Genomic DNA, 21,760 nt, shown 5'->3' with positions numbered 1-21,760 from the left:
AGTATTTTATCCAGCGACCTTTCGGTTACTGGCCCAACTGACATGATGTACCATTTAAAACAGCCTTTACTATGGACACAGAGGTCATACAGTGCTCTGACAGCCTTTGGAGGTGATACTACTGTATGTAATACTATATCAGACCTATTCCACAGTCCTCCAGCCCTCTCCTCTCACCCTGAAGCGCTCCATGAACACACTCAGCTCCAGAGTGTCTCCCTTCTGTCCCTTCCTGCCCATCTGACCCTGTGGAGAGAGACAGAGAGAGAGAGAGAGAGAGAGAGAGAGAGAGATGGAGAGAGAAGGAGAGAGAAACGGAGAGAGACGGAGAGAGAGCAAGAGAGAGCGAGACGGAGAGAGAGAGAGAGAGACGGAGAGAGAGAGAGAGACGGAGAGAGAGAGACAGAGAAAGAGAGACACGGAGAGAGAGAGACAGAGAGAGGAGAGAGAGAGACGGAGAGAGAGAGAGAGAGAGAGAGATGGAGAGAGAAACGGAGAGAGACGGAAAGAGAGCGAGAGAGAGCGAGACGGAGAGAGAGAGAGCGAGACGGAGAGAGAGAGACGGAGAGAGAGAGACAGAGAAAGAGAGACACAGAGAGAGAGAGACGGAGAGAGGAGAGAGAGAGACGGAGAGAGAGAGAGCGAGACGGAGAGAGAGACGGAGAGAGAGAGATGGAGGGAGAGAGCGAGCGAGAGACGGAGAGAGACAGAGAGAGAGACAGAGAGAGAGAAAGAGAGTGAGAGAGAGAGAGAGCGAGAGAGAGACGGAGAGAGAGAGCGAGAGAGACGGAGAGAGACAGAGAGAGAGAGAGAGACGGAGAGAGAGAAAGAGAGTGAGAGAGAGTGAGAGGGGGGAATGGGTAGACAATTAAAAGAGAAAATATAAAGAAAGGAAGTTATTCAATGTCTCAGTCTACAAGGTGGAAACCCTGATTATTTCTCTACAAACATCTCTGGTGACATCAACTGGGCTCATACGTACATTATACCCGGGCTGGCCATCGTAGCCTGGTTGCCCTGCCGACCCTGAGTCTCCGTGTGTTCCGTTGCACCCGTCTGCTCCAGGTTTCCCACGAGGCCCAGCCTGTCCTGGGTGGCCCTGGATGATGACATGGAGCAGTTCATGAGTATCCTTAACAACATCAGTACAGTTCTTAAAGTATAAACAAAATAACAGCAGATGTTTTTTTGGGCATGTGTGTCTGTTATTTATCTGTTTTTGGAGAAAATCATCTTAATCCCACTTACAGGAATACCGTCCAACCCGGAAAACCCAGGAACACCAGTCATCCCCTGTGGAGAAAGGAAAAACACTCACTGTATATAAGTCCATACCAAAACTCGATGAGTGGACACACTACTAGGCCGGTGTTTGAGATCTCTAGAGAAGAATTCCCCAGTCAGTGTTCCTCACCACAGAACCCTTGGGGCCGATGAAGCCTCCTCTGCCCCTGTCGCCCTTCTCTCCCTGGACTCCCTGGACTCCTGGGTCCCCTAGACGTCCTGGAGGCCCCTGGGGGCCCTGAGAACCAAGAAGACCAGGTTGGCCCTGAGGAAGAGAGACATGTTCATCAAAAGACAGAGGAGAGACAATACAATAATTGGGGGATGGAGACATTAACATTCAAATGTATATGTGATGAAAAGAGTGTTTAAACTCACCTGTTGATGCTATAAAAATAACATAGAAACGCCATTCACTCGCCTTACAGGCAGGTAACTGGGGGTTTAGTATTGAATAGAGGTTAAAGCATCACAACAATGCAACTTCTCCTACATAATGAGTTGGCTGTCAAATGATATGAACATCTACAGCAGCTAAACATGTTGCAGTGGGAGTGAGACTCCACTCAGTGGTTGTTTTCTGGCATTACTAAACGTATACGTGGAGAAACACTGTTTAGACTGGGGGAACAGTGAGGAAGCAGAGAGATGGATTCAATAGCCCAGGTAGTCCGGTCGTCACTAGTTACCACAGCCACAAAGTCATAAACCATGCTTATTCTTACAAGTTCTCTTCTTAAAACGTAATTTTAAACCTAACCTTAACCACACTACTAACCTTATGCCTAACCCTAACCTTACATTAAGACAAACAATGTTTACGATATAGCACATTTTACTTGTGGCTGTGCTATCTAGTGGAAACCGGGTCAGACGAAATGAAAATCATCATTAGACTTTGCCACCACAAAGTTGACAAATATGTGAAATTTGTCCCTCTGGCCCATGGACTAAGGGTGAGAGCTTTTTCAGCAAAGTGGGAATAAAGCACCAAAATAATGTACACTATGTAAATCTATTTGCAACAGGACGTAGACATTTGACTAGAAACATAAACTCGGATTAACTGAAAGTAATCAATAACTAAAACACAGCTCTGAAGAAGACCTAAATAATCCCTGATAGAACACTGTTGGCCTAGACAGAAATGTATTTTCTAGCCCTGGCTGGCATTGGCCTACCTCCCACCTGGAACATACCATTACCAGCCAATTATAAACCAATGCTTTCCACAAAGGCATGAAATCACAGTCATTATATTCAGGTAACAATTTCTCAATTAACATAAATGTATACATCACAATTATTATTATTATTATTATGTAGAACCTTACATTAAGCACAAATAAACCAGGGTACACATTTCTCTCTCCCTTGGGATTGAGTTACCCCACACACACATTACCCCCGTGTTCCTCTGCTCAGACGTTGCTGACGCATGCCAGATCTTACACCGTCTGGATAGGTATTCTACGTATCAGCTAACCACAACATATGTTATAGCAATCTGGTGCCCAATGGCACAGTTGGTGACATAACACACTGGTTAATGCATGTAACATTTGAGCAGGGGAATAGGACCATGATAACTGGCGCTCCCGAGCACGGCTCTGGTGGACACACCCCTTCCCGACCACAGCTCTGGTGGACACACCCCTTCCCGAGCACAGGTCTGGTGGACACACCCCTTCCCGACCACAGCTCTGGTGGACACACTCCTTCCCGACCACAGCTCTGGTGGACACACCCCTTCCCGAGCACGGCTCTGGTGGACACACCCCTTCCCGACCACAGCTCTGGTGGACACACCCCTTCCCGACCACAGCTCTGGTGGACACACTCCTTCCCGACCACAGCTCTGGTGGACACACCCCTTCCCGACCACAGCTCTGGTGGACACACCCCTTCCCGAGCACGGCTCTGGTGGACACACCCCTTCCCGACCACAGCTCTGGTGGACACACCCCTTCCCGAGCACGGCTCTGGTGGACACACCCCTTCCCGAGCACGGCTCTGGTGGACACACCCCTTCCCGACCACAGCTCTGGTGGCTCACAGCTCTGGTGGACACACCCCTTCCCGACCACAGCTCTGGTGGACACACCCCTTCCCGAGCACGGCTCTGGTGGACACACCCCTTCCCGACCACGGCTCTGGTGGACACACTCCTTCCCGACCACGGCTCTGGTGGACACACCCCTTCCCGAGCACGGCTCTGGTGGACACACCCCTTCCCGAGCACGGCTCTGGTGGACACACCCTTCCCGACCACAGCTCTGGTGGACACACCCCCTTCACGGCTCTGGTGGACACACAGCTCTGGTGGACACACCCCTTCCCGACCACAGCTGGACACACCCCTTGACTACAGTCTGGTGGACACACCCCTTCCCGACCACAGCTCTGGTGGACACACCCCTTCCCGAGCACAGCTCTGGTGGACACACCCCTTCCCGACCACAGCTTTGGTGGACACACCCCTTCCCGACCACAGCTCTGGTGGACACACCCCTTCCCGACCACAGCTCTGGTGGACACACCCCTTCCCGAGCACAGCTCTGGTGGACACACCCCTTCCCGACCACAGCTCTGGTGGACACACCCCTTCCCGACCACAGCTCTGGTGGACACACCCCTTCCCGACCACAGCTCTGGTGGACACACCCTTCCCGAGCACAGCTCTGGTGGGACCACAGCTCTGGTGGACAGACCCCTTCCCGAGCACAGCTCTGGTGGACACACCCCTTCCCAGCACAGCTCTGGTGGACACACCCCTTCCCGAGCACAGCTCTGGTGGACACACCCCTTCCCGACCACAGCTCTGGTGGACACACCCCTTCCCGAGCACAGCTCTGGTGGACACACCCCTTCCCGACCACAGCTCTGGTGGACACACCCCTTCCCGAGCACAGCTCTGGTGGACACACCCCTTCCCGAGCACGGCTCTGGTGGACACACCCCTTCCCGAGCACAGCTCTGGTGGACACACCCCTTCCCGACCACAGCTCTGGTGGACAGACCCCTTCCTGAGCACGGCTCTGGTGGACACACCCCTTCCCGAGCACAGCTCTGGTGGACAGACCCCTTCCCGAGCACGGTGAAAGGAACAAACATTTAGGAGTTGAAAGGAATTCAAGGAAGTCGGGTAGCTTCAGACTTAATCAATAAACCGTTTCCAAATTCTGGTTATTTAATAAGGCAGGTCAGAATATAAGACACGGATTCCAGCTCTGTGACACACTGCATTCAGGAAGTATTCAGACCCTTTGACTTTTTCCACATTTTGTTACATTACAGCCTTATTCTAAAATTGATTCAATTGTTTTTTTTTCATCATCAATCTACACACAATACCCCGTAATGACAAAGCAAAAACAGATTTTTATACATTTTTGCAAATTTATAAAGAATAAAAAAAGAAAAATCACATTTACATAAATATTCAGACCCTTTTTCTCAGTACATTGTTGAAGCACCTTCGGCAGTGATTACAGCCTCAAAACTTCTTCCATTCAAGACTGATGGAGGCCACTGTGTTCTTGGGGACCTTCAATGCTGCAGAAATGTTTTGGTACCCTTCCCCAGATCTTTGCCTCGACACAATCTTGTCTCAGAGCCTTATGGACAATTCCTTTGACCTCATGGCTTGGTTTCTGCTCTGACATACACTGTCAACTGTGGGATCATATATAGACAGGTGTGTGCCTTTCCAAATCATGTCCAATCAATTGAATTTACCAAAGGTGAATTTCAATCAAGTTGTAGAAACATCTCAAGGATGATCAATGGAAACAGGATGCACCTGAGCTCAATGTCAAGTCTCATAGCAAAGGATCTGAATACTTATGTCAACCAGGTATTTCTAAAAACCTATTTTCGCTTTGTCATTATGGGGTATTGTGTGTAGATTAATGTGGGGGGGAAATTAATTGAATCGATTTTAGAATAAGGCTGTAACGTAACAAAATGTGGAAAAAGTGGAGGGGTCTGAATACTTTCCGAATGCACTGTATATAGATGCATAGACTACATATCACAGGAGGCTGGTGGAAGGAGCTATATGAGGACGGCTCAGTGTAATGGTTGGAATGGATTCAATGGAATGGTACCAAACAAATGGAAACAATATGTTTGACTCCGTTCCATTGATTCCATTCCAGCCATTACAATGAGCTCCTCCCACCAGCCTCCTCTGCTACATATCCTTGCCTATGCCAGCAGTCTAATTTAAACTGCCAAGCATAACTTCAGAGAGAACTGGAAACACCCAAAACCTTGGTTACGACTTTGTGGTATCAACCTATGGCCATAAGAGAGAGACATGTCTATCTTCTTGAGCTTTGTAAAGTTACGCATAGTCAACCACTACTCTCTTCTGCCATCCAGTGATTATGGGAGACTAAACTTTAGTTTAAAATAAAAATCAACTGTGTTTGACTCGTATGAGCTACCTCTTATCTGAATGATGGTACACAGTCCTTTATTTCTGGTAACTCTGCCTGGGAACATGTCAAATCCTGCATATGAGTATATGTTCTGATACACACACACACACACACACACACACACACACACACACACACACACACCTCCTTTAATCTCTCCATCAAATACACAGAGCATGCAGTCAGATAACAGAGTGGCTTGGGGCAGGAGGAGAGAAAGCTGGGTGTCCTGTCTGATGCCTGTTTAAATCAGAACAACAATGAAATGTTCAAAATGTGATCCCATGTCATGTCAGAGTTAAAAGGCCAATCAGAGCATTATTCAGTCTAGCGTGTTTTGGTTATTGGCTGTTTGAAACTTCACAAAGTCTAATCTACCAACTAAATAAACCGTGATTAAGATACTCTGTGTGTAGAAAGAGAAAGAGCTCAGGGTTGGATAGGGAAGGAAAAGAGAATGTGAGAAGTACCATATCTGTAGTGATGAGGATGGTTGAAATACAGTATACTGAACAAAAATATAAACGCAACATGTAAAGTGTTGGTCCCATGTTTCATAAGCCGAAAACAAAAGATACTAGAAATTTAAATATGAACAAAAAGCTTATTTCTCTCAAATTCTTTGCACAAATTTGTTTATGGCTGGAGGTGGGGGAACCATAGTAATAAGAGGAAATAAAACACAAAGTCAGACAACAAGGCAGTCAAACCCCCTGAAGCCTATTATACAGAGTGATAGAGTGTATCTGACCACCACGTTTGTGCTTGAGAGGGGGAGGTTCGTGTGTGTATGTTTGTGCCATCGATGCAGGCGTATGCATTTCGGCAATGGCTTTTGGCAAAATCTTACCAATGTGAGTTATACAGGCTCCTGACCAATCCTGTGTGTTTTGTGTGTTTTTTCACGCTGATCTTACATAATCATTTCCTATGACTGAAAACAGCTTCTGGACGTAGAACTGCGATCACTAATCTCGATTTGGATGACAAATTCTACTTCAACGAGTTGGCATTTCTAGAAGTTGTTCTTACTCTGGACCAGGCCTTAATCCCCAGGACTCAAAAGAGGAAGCGACGGGGAGTGCAAATAAACCGCCTCTACACTCCGTTCTGTTGTCACTAGAGAACAAACTGGATGAGCTCCATTTGAGACTATCCTATTAGCAGGACCTGAAGAACTGTAGACCAAACTGTAGGTAAAATGAGGGGGAGGGGTGTGTCTCTTTGTTAACAACAGCTGGTGTGCGATCTTTAATGTTAAGGAAGTCTCAAGTTGTTGCTAGTCAGAATACCTCATGATAAGCTGTAGACCATACTATTTACCAAGAGCGTTTTCATCTATATTTTTCGTTGCTATCTATTTATCCCCCCAAACCAATGCTGGCACTAAGACCACATTCAACGAGCTGTATAAGGCCATAAGTAAACAAGAAAATGCACATCCAGAGGCGGTGCTTCTCATGGCTGGTGGTTTTAATGCAGGGAAACTAAAATGCGTTTTACCTCATTTATACCACCATGTCATCTGTGCCAAAGGGAGAGCGAGGGAGACAAAATTCTATATCACCTCTACTCAACACACAGAAAGGCATACAAGGCTCTCTCTCGCCCTCCCTTTGGCACATCTGACCATAACTCTATCCTCCTGATTCCTGCTTACAAGCAAAAACTCAAACAGGAAGTACCAGTGACGCGCTCAATAGGGAAGTGGTCTGATGATCCGGATGCTAAGCTACAGGAATATTTTGCGAGCACAGACTGGAATATGTTCAGGGATTCATCTGATAACATTGAGGAGTTTACCACCTCAGTCACCAGCCTCATTAATAAGTACATCGACGACCCCACAGTGACCGTACGTACGGAAGCCATTGATTACAGAAAACATTTGCACTGAGCTAAAGACTAGAGCTGCCACTTTCAAGGAGTGGGACACTAATCCGGACGATTATAAGGAATCCCGCTACGACCTCCAAGGAGCCATCAAACATACAATGTGTCAATCGAATCCTACTATAACGGATTGTAAACTATAACGGATTACAAAGAAAAGGGAAACCCAGCCACTAACTACCCAGTGACGCGACCCTACCAGACTAGCTAAATGCTAGGCAAGCAACACTGAACCATGCATGAGTGCACCAACTGTTCTGGACGTCTGTGCTATCTCGCTCTCCATAGCTAATGTGAGTAAAACCTTAAACAGATGAACATTCACAAGGCCGCGGGGCCAGATGAATTACCAGGATGCGTACTCAGAGTATGTGCTGACCAACTGGAACATGTCTTTACTGATATTTTCAACCTAAGTCTGTAATACCTCAATATGGGTGAGTAATTAGTCTCCTCCTGTACTCTCAGTTCACCTACGACTGCGTGGCCGTGCACGATTCCAACGTCATCATTAAGTTTGCTGACGACATGACGGTGGTTGGCCTGATCACCGTGATGATGATACAGCCTACATGGAAGAGGTCAGAGACCTAGCAGTGTGGTGCCAGGACAACAACCTCTCCCCTAACGTCAGCAAGATAAAGGAGTTGATTTTGGACTACAGGAAACAGAGGGCCGAGCATGCCCCCATCGGCATCGATGGTAATTAATCTGGCCCCGCGGCCTTGTGAATGTTCATCGACGGAGCTGTAATGGAGCGGGTCGAGAGCCATACGTTTCTTGGTGTCAACATCACTAAAGAATTATCATGGTCCATACAAACCAACACAGTCGTGAAGAAGGCACGACAATGTCTCTTCCCCCTCAGGAGGCTGAAAAGATTTGAGATGGGCCCTCAGATCTTCAAAAAGTTCTACAGCTGCACCATCGAGAGCATCTTGACTAGCTGCATCACCGCTTGGTATGGCAACTGCTTGGCATCCAATGCCACTTCTGGAACCAACAGGACCCTAAACAGCTTCTACCCCCAAACCATAAGACTGCTAAATAGTTAAATAGCTCCTCCACCAAATAGCTACCCAGACTCTGCATTGACTCCTTTGACTCATCACATACACTGCTGCCACTGTTTATTATATTTTCTGTTGCCTAGTCACTTTATCCCTCCCTATATATACATACTGTACCTCAAGTACCTCGTACCCCTGCACGTCAACTCGGTACTGGTAACCTGTGTATTTGGCCTTTCTGTGACATCGGGTGCTGTTAAAACCCCAGCTACAATAAATGCAGCCTCCGGATATATGTTTTCCAGTTTAATCATGAATCATACACCCGCACCCTTCTTCTTCCCTGAGAGATGTTTATTCTTGTCGGTGCGACTCACAAAGAATCCCGGCGGCTGTACCGACTCCGACAGCATGTTCCCAGAGAGCCATGTTTCCGTGAAACAGAGTATGTTACAATCCAGGATGTCTCTCTGGAAAGCAACCCTAGCCCTAATTTCCTCTACCTTGTTATCTAGAGACTGGAGAGTAAAATGCTCGGAAGCGGTGGGTGGTGTGCGCGACTCCGAATTCTGACCAGAAGGCAGCTCCGTTTACCTCTCCTGCAGTGACGTTATTTTTGGTCAGCCTCTGGAAACAGTTTGAATGCCTTGGGTGGTTCGAACAAAGCATCCGCTTCGCGAACGTCATATTCCTGGTCATAATGTTGGTAAGTTGACGTCGCTCTGATATTCGATAGTTCTTCCCGGCTGTATGTAATAACATTTAAGATTTTCTGGGCTAACAATGTAAGAAGTAATACATAAAAAACAAAATACTGCATAGTTTCCTCAGAACTAGAAGCGAGAAGACCCTCTCTGATGGCGCCATCTTGCTTGTGCACAATTTTGTTGTGTCACACCCTGAATTCAAAATGGATTAAATAGATTATTTTTGTCACCATCTACACACACAATACCCCATAATGACAAAGTGAAAACATAGTTTTTTACAGAAATATCTGAATTACTGTCACGAGTGGCGCTCGGCGGTCGTCATCACCGGCCTATTAGCTGCCACTGATTGTCTTTCCTCCCCCTCCTTGTATGTTTATTGGTAGCACCTGTTTAGGTATGATTAGTTTGTCTTTATTAGACAGCCGGCCCGCCTGGTTGTTGTGCGGGATTATTTCAGTGTAACCTTCGGCTCTGTTGTAGAGGTACGTGTTAGTGCCTGGTCGTGACTTTTCCGTTGTACATTTTCATTCCCTGTGTTTGGGGTCGTTACTATTGTGAGTACCCTGTGGTGCGTTGGTGCAATTAAAGACGCACAGCATTGCACTCTCTGTCTCCTGCGTCTGACTCCACACCCACGACACCCGCAGCATTACAGAATCCCGCACCTAAATCAAATTGAATGGAGTCAGCAGGAGCAGCAGCCAACCCTCTCCCATCGATGGAGGAACGGGTTCTCCACCACACCACCGTTCTCCATCGGATCGGATCCGCGATGGATCAAGTAATGGAGAGAATGGACCGATGGGAGAGGAGTGGTCTCTCTCTCCACCTTCGGCACCCACGGCCCGGACTCCCCATCACTCGACTCCAGCACCCTCCGTCTGACGCTACCGAGGGCTTATGATGGAGCGGCGTCGGGTTGCCAGGGTTTCTGCTTCAGCTGGAGCTATACCTGGCCACCGTTAGACCCACTCCCTCAGGAGCGGAGAGGGTGAGTGTCCTCATCTCCTGCCTCACGGGTCGTGCTCTGAGTGGGCGAACGCAGTCTGGAATGGCCCAGACTCAGCGGGAGCACTACCCAGAGTTTTCCCTCCGCTTCCGTGCCGTGTTTGATCACCCTCTAGACGGCCGAGCGGTGGGAGAACGACTTTTCATCTCAGGCAGGAGAGGAGGAGCGCCCAGGATTACGCGCTGGAGTTCCGGACCTTGGCAGCCGGATCTGGGTGGAACGACAGGGCCCTTATGGACCACTACAGGTGTAGTCTCCGAGAGGACGTCCGCCGGGAGTTAGCGTGTCGGGACACCACTCTGTCACTGGATCAGCTGATTGACATGTCCATTCGACTGGACAATCTGCTGGCTGCCCGCGGGCGTTCAGAGAGGGTCCTGTGCGTTCCACCACCCAGCCCCTCCGCTCCCATTCCGATGGAGTTGGGAGGGGCTGCGCCGAGGGTACCGGAGGAGGAGGCCTTCCCTGCACCAACTGTGGTCGGAGAGGACACACGTCTGATCGGTGCTGGGGGTCCGTCTGGGAGTAGAGATGGCAGGCGGAACGCTTCTCGATCATCCCAGGTGAGTCTGCATCAAACTCACCCAGAACCCCTGTTGGCCACATGTTTGTCTTAACCTTTTTCTTCACTTTTTCCCTCTTCCCAGCATAGGGCGCTAGTCGATTCAGGCGCAGCTGGGAACTTTATGGATCGCGGACTCGCCCTTAAGTTAGGGGTTCCGCTGGTGCCGATAGATTCTCCTTTCCCCGTGCACTCCCTAGATAGCCGGCCATTAGGGTCAGGGATGGTCAGGAGACCACGGTCCCACTGGACATGGTGACGCAGGGGAATCATAGGGAGCGTATCAGTTTTTTTATTATTGATTCGCCTGCGTTTCCAGTGGTGCTGGGGACTCCTGGCTGGCCCGGCACAATCCTAAAATTTCGTGGAAACAGGGGTTCTCCAGGGGTGGTCAGAGGAGTGTTCTGGAAGGTGTTTGGGAGTTTCCATCGGTGCTACGTCGGTGGAGAGTCCAGACCAGGGTTCCACGGTGTGCATTCCCCCCGAGTATGCCGATTTGGCAATCGCTTTCAGTAAAGTGAAAACGACTAAATTACCACCTTATCGACCGGGAAGGGATTGTACGATAGATCTCCAGGTAGACGCTGCGCTTCCCAAGAGTCACGTGTACCCGCTGTCCCAGGAGGAGACGTTGGCAATGGAGACATATGTCACGGAGTCGCTGGGACAGGGGTACATTCGGCACTCCATTTCACCCGTCTCCTCGAGTTTCTTTTTGTGAGGAAAAAGGAGGGAGGTTTGCGTCCGTGTATTGATTATAGAGGTCTAAACGCCATCACAGTGGGGTATAGTTACCCTCTACCTCTCATCGCTACGGCGGTGGAATCATTCCACGGAGCGCAGTTCTTCACAAAACTGGATCTCAGGAGCGCGTATAGTCTGGTGCGTATTCGGAAGGGAGACGAGTGGAAAACCGCATTTAGTACCACATCAGGCCACTATGAGTACCTCGTCATGCCGTATGGGTTAAAAAATGCTCCAGCCGTTTTTCAATCCTTTGTAGACGAGATTCTCAGGGACCTGTGCGGGCAGGGAGTGGTTGTTTATATCGATGACATTCTGATCTACTCGGCCACTTACACCGCGCATGTGTCTCTGGTGCGCAAGGTGCTTGGTAGACTGCTGGAGCATGACCTATACGTCAAGGCTGAGAAATGCGTGTTCTCTAAACGAGCCGTCTCTTTTCTGGGATATCGCATTTCCACCTCGGGGGTAGTGATGGAGGGCGACCGCATTAGGGCCGTGCGTAATTGGCCGACTCCAACCACGGTAAAGGAGGTGCAGCGGTTTTGGGTTTTGCCAACTACTACCGGAGGTTTATCCGGGTTTTGGCCAGATAGCGGCTCCCATTACCTCACTGCTGAAGGGGGGCCCGGTGCGGTTGCAGTGGTCAGCAGAGGCGAACGGAGCGTTCAACAAGTTGAAGGCGCTGTTCACTGATGCGCCCGTGTTGGCGCATCCGGACCCCTCTCTAGCATTCATAGTGGAGGTGGACGCGTCCGAGGCTGGGGTGGGTGCCGTGCTATCGCAGCGCTCGGGTACGCCACCAAAACTCCGCCCCTGCGCTTTCTTCTCAAGGAAGCTCAGCCCAGCGGAGCGTAACTATGATGTGGGGGACCGGGAGTTGCTAGCGGTGGTTAGAGCTCTGAAGGTGTGGAGACACTGGCTTGAGGGGGCTAAGCACCCTTTTCTCATCTGGACCGACCACCAGAACCTGGAGTATATTCGGGCAGCTAGGAGACTTAACCCACGTCAGGCAAGGTGGGCCATATTCTTCACCCGGTTCCGGTTTACTTTGTCTTATAGACCGGGCTCCCAGAACGTAAAGGCTGACGCACTGTCCCGCCTTTACGACACGGAGGATGGGTCCACCAAACCTGCTCCCATCCTTCCCGCCTCAAAGCTGGTAGCACCAGTGGTATGGGAGGTGGACTCGGATATCGAGCGGGCGTTACGGGCTGAACCCGCTCCTCCTCAGTGTCCAGCGGGGCGAAGGTACGTGCCGCTTGGTGTTCGGGACAAGCTGATTCGGTGGGCTCATGTCCTACCCTCCTCGGGTCACCCTGGGGTGACGAGGACAGTGGGGAGCCTTCAGGGGAGGTATTGGTGGCCTACTTTGGCTAAGGACGTTAAGGGTTATGTCTCCTCCTGTTCAGTGTGCGCTCAGAGTAAGGCTCCTAGGCACCTTCCTAGAGGGAAGTTACAACCCCTCCCCGTTCCACAGCGGCCATGGTCACATCTGTCCATAGATTTCCTGACCGATCTTCCGCCGTCTCAGGGGAACACCACGGTTCTTGTGATTGTGGATCGGTTCTCTAAGTCCTGCCGTCTCCTCCCGTTGCCCGGTATCCCTACAGCCCTACAGACTGCGGAGGTGTTATTCACACATGTCTTTCGGCACTACGGGGTGCCGGAGAACATCGTTTCTGATCGGGGCCCCCAATTCACGTCTCGGGTATGGAGAGCGTTCATGGAACGCTTGGGGGTCTCTGTCAGCCTGACCTCCGGTTATCACCCCGAGAGTAATGGGCAGGTGGAGAGAGTGAACCAGGAGGTGGGTAGGTTTCTGCGGTCGTATTGCCAGGATCGGCCAGGGGAGTGGGCACGCTACATTCCCTGGGCTGAAATGGCTCAGAACTCACTACGCCACTCCTCTACTAACGTGTTCCCTTTTCAGTGTGTGTTGGGGTACCAGCCGGTCCTGGCACCATGGCATCCGAGCCAGACCGAGGCTCCTGCGGTGGAGGAATGGGTACAGTGCTCCAAGGAGACCTGGAGGGCCGTCCAGGAATCTCTACAACAAGCGAGTGGACGGCAGAAGAGGAGTGCTGACCACCACCGCAGTGAGGCCCCGTGTTTGTACCGGGGACAGGGTCTGGCTCTCGATCCGAAACCTACCTCTCCGCTTGCCCTGCCGGAAGCTGGGTCCGCAGTGTGTAGGGCCCTTTAAAGTCCTGAGGAGGATAAACGAGGTGTGTTATCGATTACAACTCCCTTCCTATTATCGTATTAACCCCTCGTTTCATGTGTCTCTCCTCAGGCCGGTGGTAGCTGGTCCCCTGCAGGACAGTGAGGTGCTGGAGGTCCCTCCCCCTCTGGACATCGAGGGGTCCCCGGCGTACACGATCCGGGCCATTCTGGACTCAAGACGCCGGGTGAGGGGCCTGCAGTACCTCGTGGACTGGGAGGGGTACGGCCCGGAGGAGAGGTGCTGGGTACCGGTGGGGACATCTTGGATCCATCCATGTTGAGGGATTTCCATCGCCTCCATCCGGATCGCCCTGCACCTCGTCCTCCGGGGCGACCTCGAGGCCGGTGTCGGCGCTGCGGGAGCCGCGCGTCAGGGGGGTACTGTCACGAGTGGCGCTCGGCGGTCGTCATCACCGGCCTATTAGCTGCCACTGATTGTCTTTCCTCCCCCTCCTTGTATGTTTATTGGTAGCACCTGTTTAGGTATGATTAGTTTGTCTTTATTAGACAGCCGGCCCGCCTGGTTGTTGTGCGGGATTATTTCAGTGTAACCTTCGGCTCTGTTGTAGAGGTACGTGTTAGTGCCTGGTCGTGACTTTTCCGTTGTACATTTTCATTCCCTGTGTTTGGGGTCGTTACTATTGTGAGTATCCTGTGGTGCGTTGGTGCAATTAAAGACGCACAGCATTGCACTCTCTGTCTCCTGCGTCTGACTCCACACCCACGACACCCGCAGCATTACAATTACATAAGTATTCACACCTCTGAGTCAATACATGTTAGAATCACCTTTGTGAACTCTTTAACTGTTTTAAAATCACTATTGGAATCACAGGGAAATCCCTGAGTGGTTTCCTTCCTCTCCGGCAACTAGGAAAGCTAGGAAGGACGCCTGTATCTTTATAGTGATTGGGTGTATTGATACTCTATACAAAGTGTAATTAATAACTACGCCTTGCTCAAAGGGAAATTCAATGTCACCAATAGGTGCCCTTCTTTGTGAGGCATTGGAAAACCTTCCTGGTCTTTGTGGTTGAATATGTGTTTGAAATTCACTGCTCGACTGAGGGACCTTACAGACTATTGTACGTGTGGAGTACAGACATCATGAGGCGGTCATTCAAAAATCATGTTAAACACTATTACTGCAAACAGAGTGAGCCCATGCAACTTAGTATGTGACATGTTAAGCAGATTTTTACTCCTGTACTTATTAAGGCTTAACTTTAAATTCAGGCTGTAATACAACAAAATGTAGACAAAGTAAAGGGGTATGAATTATTTCTGAAGGCTCTGTAAGTCCCCAAAGACCTACAGTACATGTCTAGTGTTGCGTGTGTGTGTGTGTGTGTTGTGTGTTTGTGTGTGTTGTGTGTGTGTGTTGTGCATATATAAGAGACAACTGTCTAGTGCAGTGCTATTGAATGCACTGGGCTGTATGTTTCTGCATGGCTAAAACACAGAGCTGATAAATGCCATTCTTCATGTGAAGCTGATAAAGGAGGGGAAGGGGAGATATGGGTACAGGGTGTGTGTAATTGTGTGTGAGTGTGTTTAAGAATCAGGGGAGGACATCTTAACCAAAACAATTGTAAATCACAGGGGACCTGAACAAACACCACAATATCTGAAGCAAATGAACCCCTTCACCCCACTCCTACTCTGTTGTCCACCCTCTGCTAAATGTAATCTTTCACATTCAACTCCACTCCTTTCGTTTTCTTTCTTTCTTTCTTTCTTTCTTTCTTTCTTTCTTTCTTTTTCTTTCTTTCTTTCTTTCTTTCTTTCTCTCTCCAATCTATTTGTTAATTATAAATCTCTGTATTCCTATCAGACACGGCACAGAAGTCAGCTCAACGTCTAGTTTTTATTTACATTTACTAACGTGAAATTAACAACAAATATCACCATGTCATTGGATTTAGGTTAAAAGTTTGGTGAAAAAATGATGACATGCCCTTAGGTTGATGACTTTTTGCAAATCCAATGAGTTTTCCACATTGATTCAACGTCATCACATTGCTTTTTGGGGTTTGAAATGACGTGGAAACAATGTTGATTCAACCAGTTTTTGTCTAGTGGGTATGTAACTCATCTTCTCCTTCTCTCTCAATTCTCCTCCTGATCTTCTGACCTAGTTCTGTCAGCTGTTTTATCAGAGGCCCAGCTCCCTGGCACACAGCTTCTCCACAAATAGAGAGAGAATGGATATGATATCAGTCCTGGGTCGACCTCTTTACATACTGTAGCCGGGTCATGATACTCCTCCAGCAGAGGGAGGAGAAAGCTGTGTGTGTGTGTTTGTGCATGTGCGTGTGTGTGTGTGTGTGCATGTGTGTGTCTGTGTGTGTGGTATATAGAGATAGACAGAACCATCTGGACTGCATTCTAAACACGAGAGAGAAGTTCTAGAGTGAGCAGTCCAACCTGCTCTGAGCTTTGGGCTGGTTCCAACACAGAGGAGTTTGAGAGCAGCTTAAGTCTACAGTAGAAAGAGTGTAGGGTCTAGGAATGTCCCGTGTGCATTCAATATGTTTATAGACCCACTGTGGCTTAATACATACCCACCTAAATTGCTAATTTAAACCCTGACACACTGCCCAACACAAGCACACTTGCATATCGCACACAGACTCATGACTCTACAATTACTTACAGGTGGAAAGGTGTCTGCCCTCAATCATACTTTACAGATGTCAGAGGAAGGGCCAAAGATGGAGAGATAAAGGGAGAAGGGAAGAAAGAGACAAAGAAGGAAAGACAAAGGGAGAGAAAACATTGACACACATTCAGTCTCACAATCCAGTGCACCTGCATAAACACAGAATCTGAAAAATACATCTGAGGATATCTGCTCTTCAAACATCCTCTCTCCTTTCCTTTTGAAACGCCATTGATTTTTTAAGTCTGTGTGTGCATATACATGTGTGTGTGTGTGCATATACATGTGTGTGTGTGTGCATATACATGTGTGTGTGTGTGTGCATGCATGTGTGTGTATTTGAGTCCTTCCGTCTTTTGAGCTTTGCTCTCTCAGCCTCCTCTGAAGGCTGGTTATGGAGGCTGGTTATGGAGGCTGGTTATGGAGGCTGGTTATGGAGGTTGGTTATGGAGGTTGGTTATGGAGGCTGGTTATGGAGGCTGGTTATGGAGGCTGGTTATGGAGGTTGGTTATGGAGGCTGATTATGGAGTCTGGTTATGGAGGCTGGTTATGGAGGCTGGTTATTGAGATTGGTTATGGAGGTTGGTTATGGAGGTTGGTTATGGAGGTTGGTTATGGAGGCTGGTTATGGAGGTTGGTTATGGAGGTTGATTATGGAGGCTGGTTATGGAGGCTGGTTATGGAGGTTGGTTATGGAGGTTGGTTATGGAGGCTGGTTATGGAGGTTGGTTATGGAGGCTGGTTATGGAGGCTGGTTATTGAGGTTGGTTATGGAGGTTGGTTATGGAGGTTGGTTATGGAGGCTGGTTATGGAGGCTGGTTATGGAGGTTGGTTATGGAGGCTGGTTATGGAGGTTGGTTATGGAAGTTGGTTATGGAGGCTGGTTATGGAGACTGGTTATGGAGGCTGGTTATGGATATAACAAAACATTCAGAATGATTACTCCTTTGTCTTTTTCTATTCTCTCTTTCTCTCTATCCTCTCATCTCCCTCCGCCTCAAGTAAGACACTCATGAGAGATCTGGGTTAAATGGGGAAATGACCAGTCGTCAATCAGGATCCAAGTCAAAAGAAAAAAGAAGAAAAAATAGAGTGAAGGTGATGACATCATGGATGGATCAGTGGTTTATGACCTGACCTGCTGATTGGCCTTCTTCAACTCTCAACCCCTTCCTCATCTCAATCCAAATCTCTTTTCTACTTATTTCTCTCTCTGTCTGGTATTGCTGTCACACAGTCACTATCGATCACTCCTCTCCTTGTCAGATCCCTCTGTCCATTCTCCCCACGTTCTGTTTTTCCATCCCTTGCTCTCTTTCTCTCTTTCTTGCCTTATCCTCCAGGTATTCTAAACAACATTTTAGAAATAGAGGGTGAAAGAAAGAGAAGCATGGACAGAGAGACAGAGAGAGAGAGACAGAGAGAGACAGAGAGAGAGAGAGAGAGAACGAACAGCAAAAAGATATACATGATCAAATACAAATCTTAGAATCAACTATTAAAGACTACCAGAACCCACTGGATTCTCCAATTACATTGAATGAGTTACAGGACAAAATACAAACCCTCCAACCCAAAAAGGCTTGTGGTGTTGATGGTGTCCTAAAATAAATGATCAAATATACAGACAACAAATTCAAATTGGCTATACTTAAACTCTTTAACATCATCCTTAGCTCTGGCATCTTCCCCAGTACTTGGAACCAAGGACTGATCACCCCAATCCACAAAAGTGGAGAGAAATTTGACCAAAATAATTACATTGGGATATGCGTCAACAGCAGCGTTGGGACAATCCTCTGCATTATCATTAACATAAGACTTGTACATTTCCTCAGTGAAAACAATGTACTGAGCAAATGTCAATTTTTTTTTTTTTACCAAATAACCGTACGACAGACCACGTATTCATCCTGCACACCTAATTTTTAAAAATGTTACATTTTTTATTTCACCTTTATTTAACCTGGTAAGCTAGTTGAGAACAAGTTCCCATTTACAACTGCCACCTGGCCAAGATAAAGCAAAGCAGTGCGGCAGAAACAACAACACAGAGTTACATGGAATAAACAAGCATACAGTCAACACAATAGAAAAAAAGGAAGTCTATATACAGTGTGTGCAAATGGCATGAGGAGGTATGGCAATAAATAGGCCATAGTAGCAAAGTAATTACAATTTTGCAGATTAACACTGGAGTGATAGATGAGCAGATGATGGTGTGTAAGTAGTGATATTGATGTGCAAAAGAGCAGCAAAGTAAATAAAAACAATATGGGGATGAGGTAGGTAGATTGGGTGGGCTATTTACAGATGGACTATGTTTACATTTACATTTAAGTCATTTAGCAGACGCTCTTATCCAGAGCGACTTACAAATTGGTGCATTCACCTTATGACATCCAGTGGAACAGTAGTGCATCTAAATCTTTTAGGGGGGTGAGAGGGATTACTTTATCCTATCCTAGGTATTCCTTAAAGAGGTGGGGTTTCAGGTGTCTCCGGAAGGTGGTGATTGACTCCGCTGTCCTGGCGTCGTGAGGGACTATGTACAGCTGCAGCGATCGGTTAGCTGCTCAGATAGCTGATGTTTAAAGTTAGTGAGGGAAATGTAAGTCTCCAGTTCAGCAATTTTTGCAATTCGTTGTAGTCACTGGCAGTAGAGAACTGGAAGGAAAGGCATCCAAAGGAAATGTTGGCTTTGGGGATGACCAGTGAGATATACCTGCTGGAGCGCGTGCTACAGGTGGGTGTTGTTATCGTGACCAGTGAGATGAGATAAGGCGGAGCTTTACCTAGCATAGACTTGTAGAGGACCTGGTCTGGTGACAAATATGTAGCGAGGGCCAGCCAACTAGAGCATATAGGTCGCAATGGTGGGTGATATAAGGCACTTTGGTAACAAAACGGATGGCACTGTGATAGACTGCATCCAATTTGCTGAGTAGAGTATTGGAAGCTATTTTGTAGATGACATCGCCGAAGTAGAGGATTGGTAGGATAGTCAGTTTTACTAGGGTAAGTTTGGCAGCGTGAGTGAAGAAGGCTTTGTTGCGAAATAGAAAGCCGATTCTAGATTTGATTTTGGATTGGAGATGTTTGATATGAGTCTGGAAGGAGAGTTTACAGTCTAGCCAGACACCTAGGTATTTGTAGTTGTCCACGTATTCTAGGTCAGAACCATCCAGAGTAGTGATGCTAGTAGAGCGGGCGGGTGCGGGCAGCGAAAGGTTGAAAAGCATGCATTTAGTTTTACTAGCGTTTAAGAGCAGTTGGAGGCCATGGAAGGAGTGTTGTATGGCATTGAAGCTCGTTTGGAGGTTAGTTAACACAGTGTCCAAAGAAGGGCCAGATGTATCCAGAATGGTGTCGTCTGTATAGAGGTGAATCAGGGAATCACCAGCAGTAAGAGCGACATCGTTGATATATACAGAGAAAATAGTCAGCCCAAGAATTGAACCCTGTGGTACCTCCATAGAGACTGCCAGAGGTCCGGACGACAGGCGATTTTACACACTGAACTCTAACTGCGAAGTAGTTGGTGAACCAGGCAAGGCAGTCATTTCAGAAACCAAGGCTATTGAGTCTGCCAATAAGAATACGATGATTGACAGAGTCGAAAGCCTTGGCCAGGTCGATGAAGACGGCTGCACAGTACTGTCTTTTATCGATGGTGACTATGATATTGTTTAGTACCTTGAGCGTGACTGAGGTGCACCCGTGACCGGCTCGGAAACCAGATTGCACAGCGGAGACGATACGGTGGGATTCGAAATGGTCAGTGATCTGTTTATTAACTTGGCTTTCGAAGACTTTAGAAAGGCAGGGCAGGATGGATATAGGTCTGTAACAGTTTGGGTCTAGAGTGTCACCCCCTTTGAAGAGGGGGATGACCTGGGCAGCTTTCCAATCTTTAGGAATCTCGGACAATACAAAGAGAGGTTGAACAGACTGGTAATAGGGGTTGCAACAATAGAGGCAGATAATTTTAGAAAGAGAGGGTCTAGATGGTCTAGCCCAGCTGATTTGTACGGGTCCAGGTTTTGCAGCTCTTTCAGAACATCTGCGATCTGGATTTGGGTGAAGGAGAAGCTGGGGATGCTCAGGCAAGTAGCTGCGAGGGGTGCAGAGCTGATGGCCGGGGTTGGGGTAGCCAGGAGGAAAGCATGGCAAGCCGTAGATAAATGCTTGTTGAAATTTTCGATTATCATGGATTTGTCGGTGGTGACCGTGTTGCCTAGCCTCAGTGCAGTGGGCAGCTGGGAGGAGGTGCTCTTGTTCTCCATGGACTTTACAGTGTCCCAAAACCTTTTAGAGTTAGAGCTACAGGATGCAAATTTCTGTTTGAAAAAGCTAGCCTTTGCTTTCCTGATTGACAGTGTGTATTGGTTCCTGACTTCCCTGAACAGTTGCATATCGCGGAGACTATTCAATTCTATTACAGTCCGTCACAGGATGTTTTTGTGCTGGTGAAGGGCAGTCAGGTCTGTAGTGAACCAAGGGCTATATCTGTTCTTAGTTCTACATTTTTTGCAAGGGGCATGCTTATTTAAGATGGTGAGAAAAGCACTTTTAAAGAATAACCAGGCATCCTCTGCCTGAAGGGATGCCTGGTTATTTTCTGGATTTTTTTTCTCATTTTGTCTGTCATAGTTGAAGTGTACCTATGATGAACATTACAGGCCTCTCTCATCTTTTTTAAGTGGGAGAACTTGCACAATTGGTGGCTGACTAAATACTTTTTTGCCCCACTGTATATATCAACGAATTGGCGAGGGCACTAGAAAAGTCTGCGGCACCCGGCCTCACCCTTCTAGAATCGGAAGTCAAATGTCTACTGTTTGCTGATGATCTGGTGCTTCTGTCACCAACCAAGTAAGGCCTACAGCAGCACCTAGATGTTCTGCACAGATTCTGTCAGACCTGGGTCATGACTGTAAATCTCAGTATGACAAAAGTCATGGTGTTCCAAAAAAGTTCAGTCACCAGGACCACAAATTAAAATTCCATCTAGACACCATTGCCCTAGAGTACACAAAAAACTATACATACTTTGGCCTAAACATCAGCGCCACAGGTCACTTCCACAAAGCTGTGAACGAGCTGAGCGACAAGGCAAGAAGGCACTTCTATGCCATCAAAAGGAACATAAAATTCAACATACCATATCAACATACCAAATAGGATTTGGCTAAAAATACTTGAATAAG

General features: G+C 47.9%; 1 protein-coding gene across 2 annotated transcripts in view; it reads right to left on the bottom strand.

Moving 5' to 3' along the window:
• Positions 1 to 21,760, bottom strand: part of LOC115112606 (collagen alpha-2(IV) chain-like) — a 142,994-nt gene that overhangs the window by 26,669 nt on the left and 94,565 nt on the right. For both annotated transcript variants that reach the window (XM_029639655.2, XM_029639656.2), the window contains exons 5-8: positions 1,415 to 1,549; positions 1,249 to 1,293; positions 983 to 1,099; positions 178 to 246 (exon numbers count right to left, since the gene is read on the bottom strand). In XM_029639655.2, coding sequence (XP_029495515.1) covers positions 178 to 246; positions 983 to 1,099; positions 1,249 to 1,293; positions 1,415 to 1,549 — 366 coding nt within the window. The remainder of the gene's footprint in view (positions 1 to 177; positions 247 to 982; positions 1,100 to 1,248; positions 1,294 to 1,414; positions 1,550 to 21,760) is intronic.

Source organism: Oncorhynchus nerka, linkage group LG3, assembly GCF_034236695.1.
Source record: "Oncorhynchus nerka isolate Pitt River linkage group LG3, Oner_Uvic_2.0, whole genome shotgun sequence".
Classification (NCBI taxonomy): Eukaryota; Metazoa; Chordata; class Actinopteri; order Salmoniformes; family Salmonidae; genus Oncorhynchus; species Oncorhynchus nerka.
The sequence above is the reverse complement of the archived record's forward strand: the minus strand, read 5'-3'. Positions and strand labels throughout refer to the sequence as shown.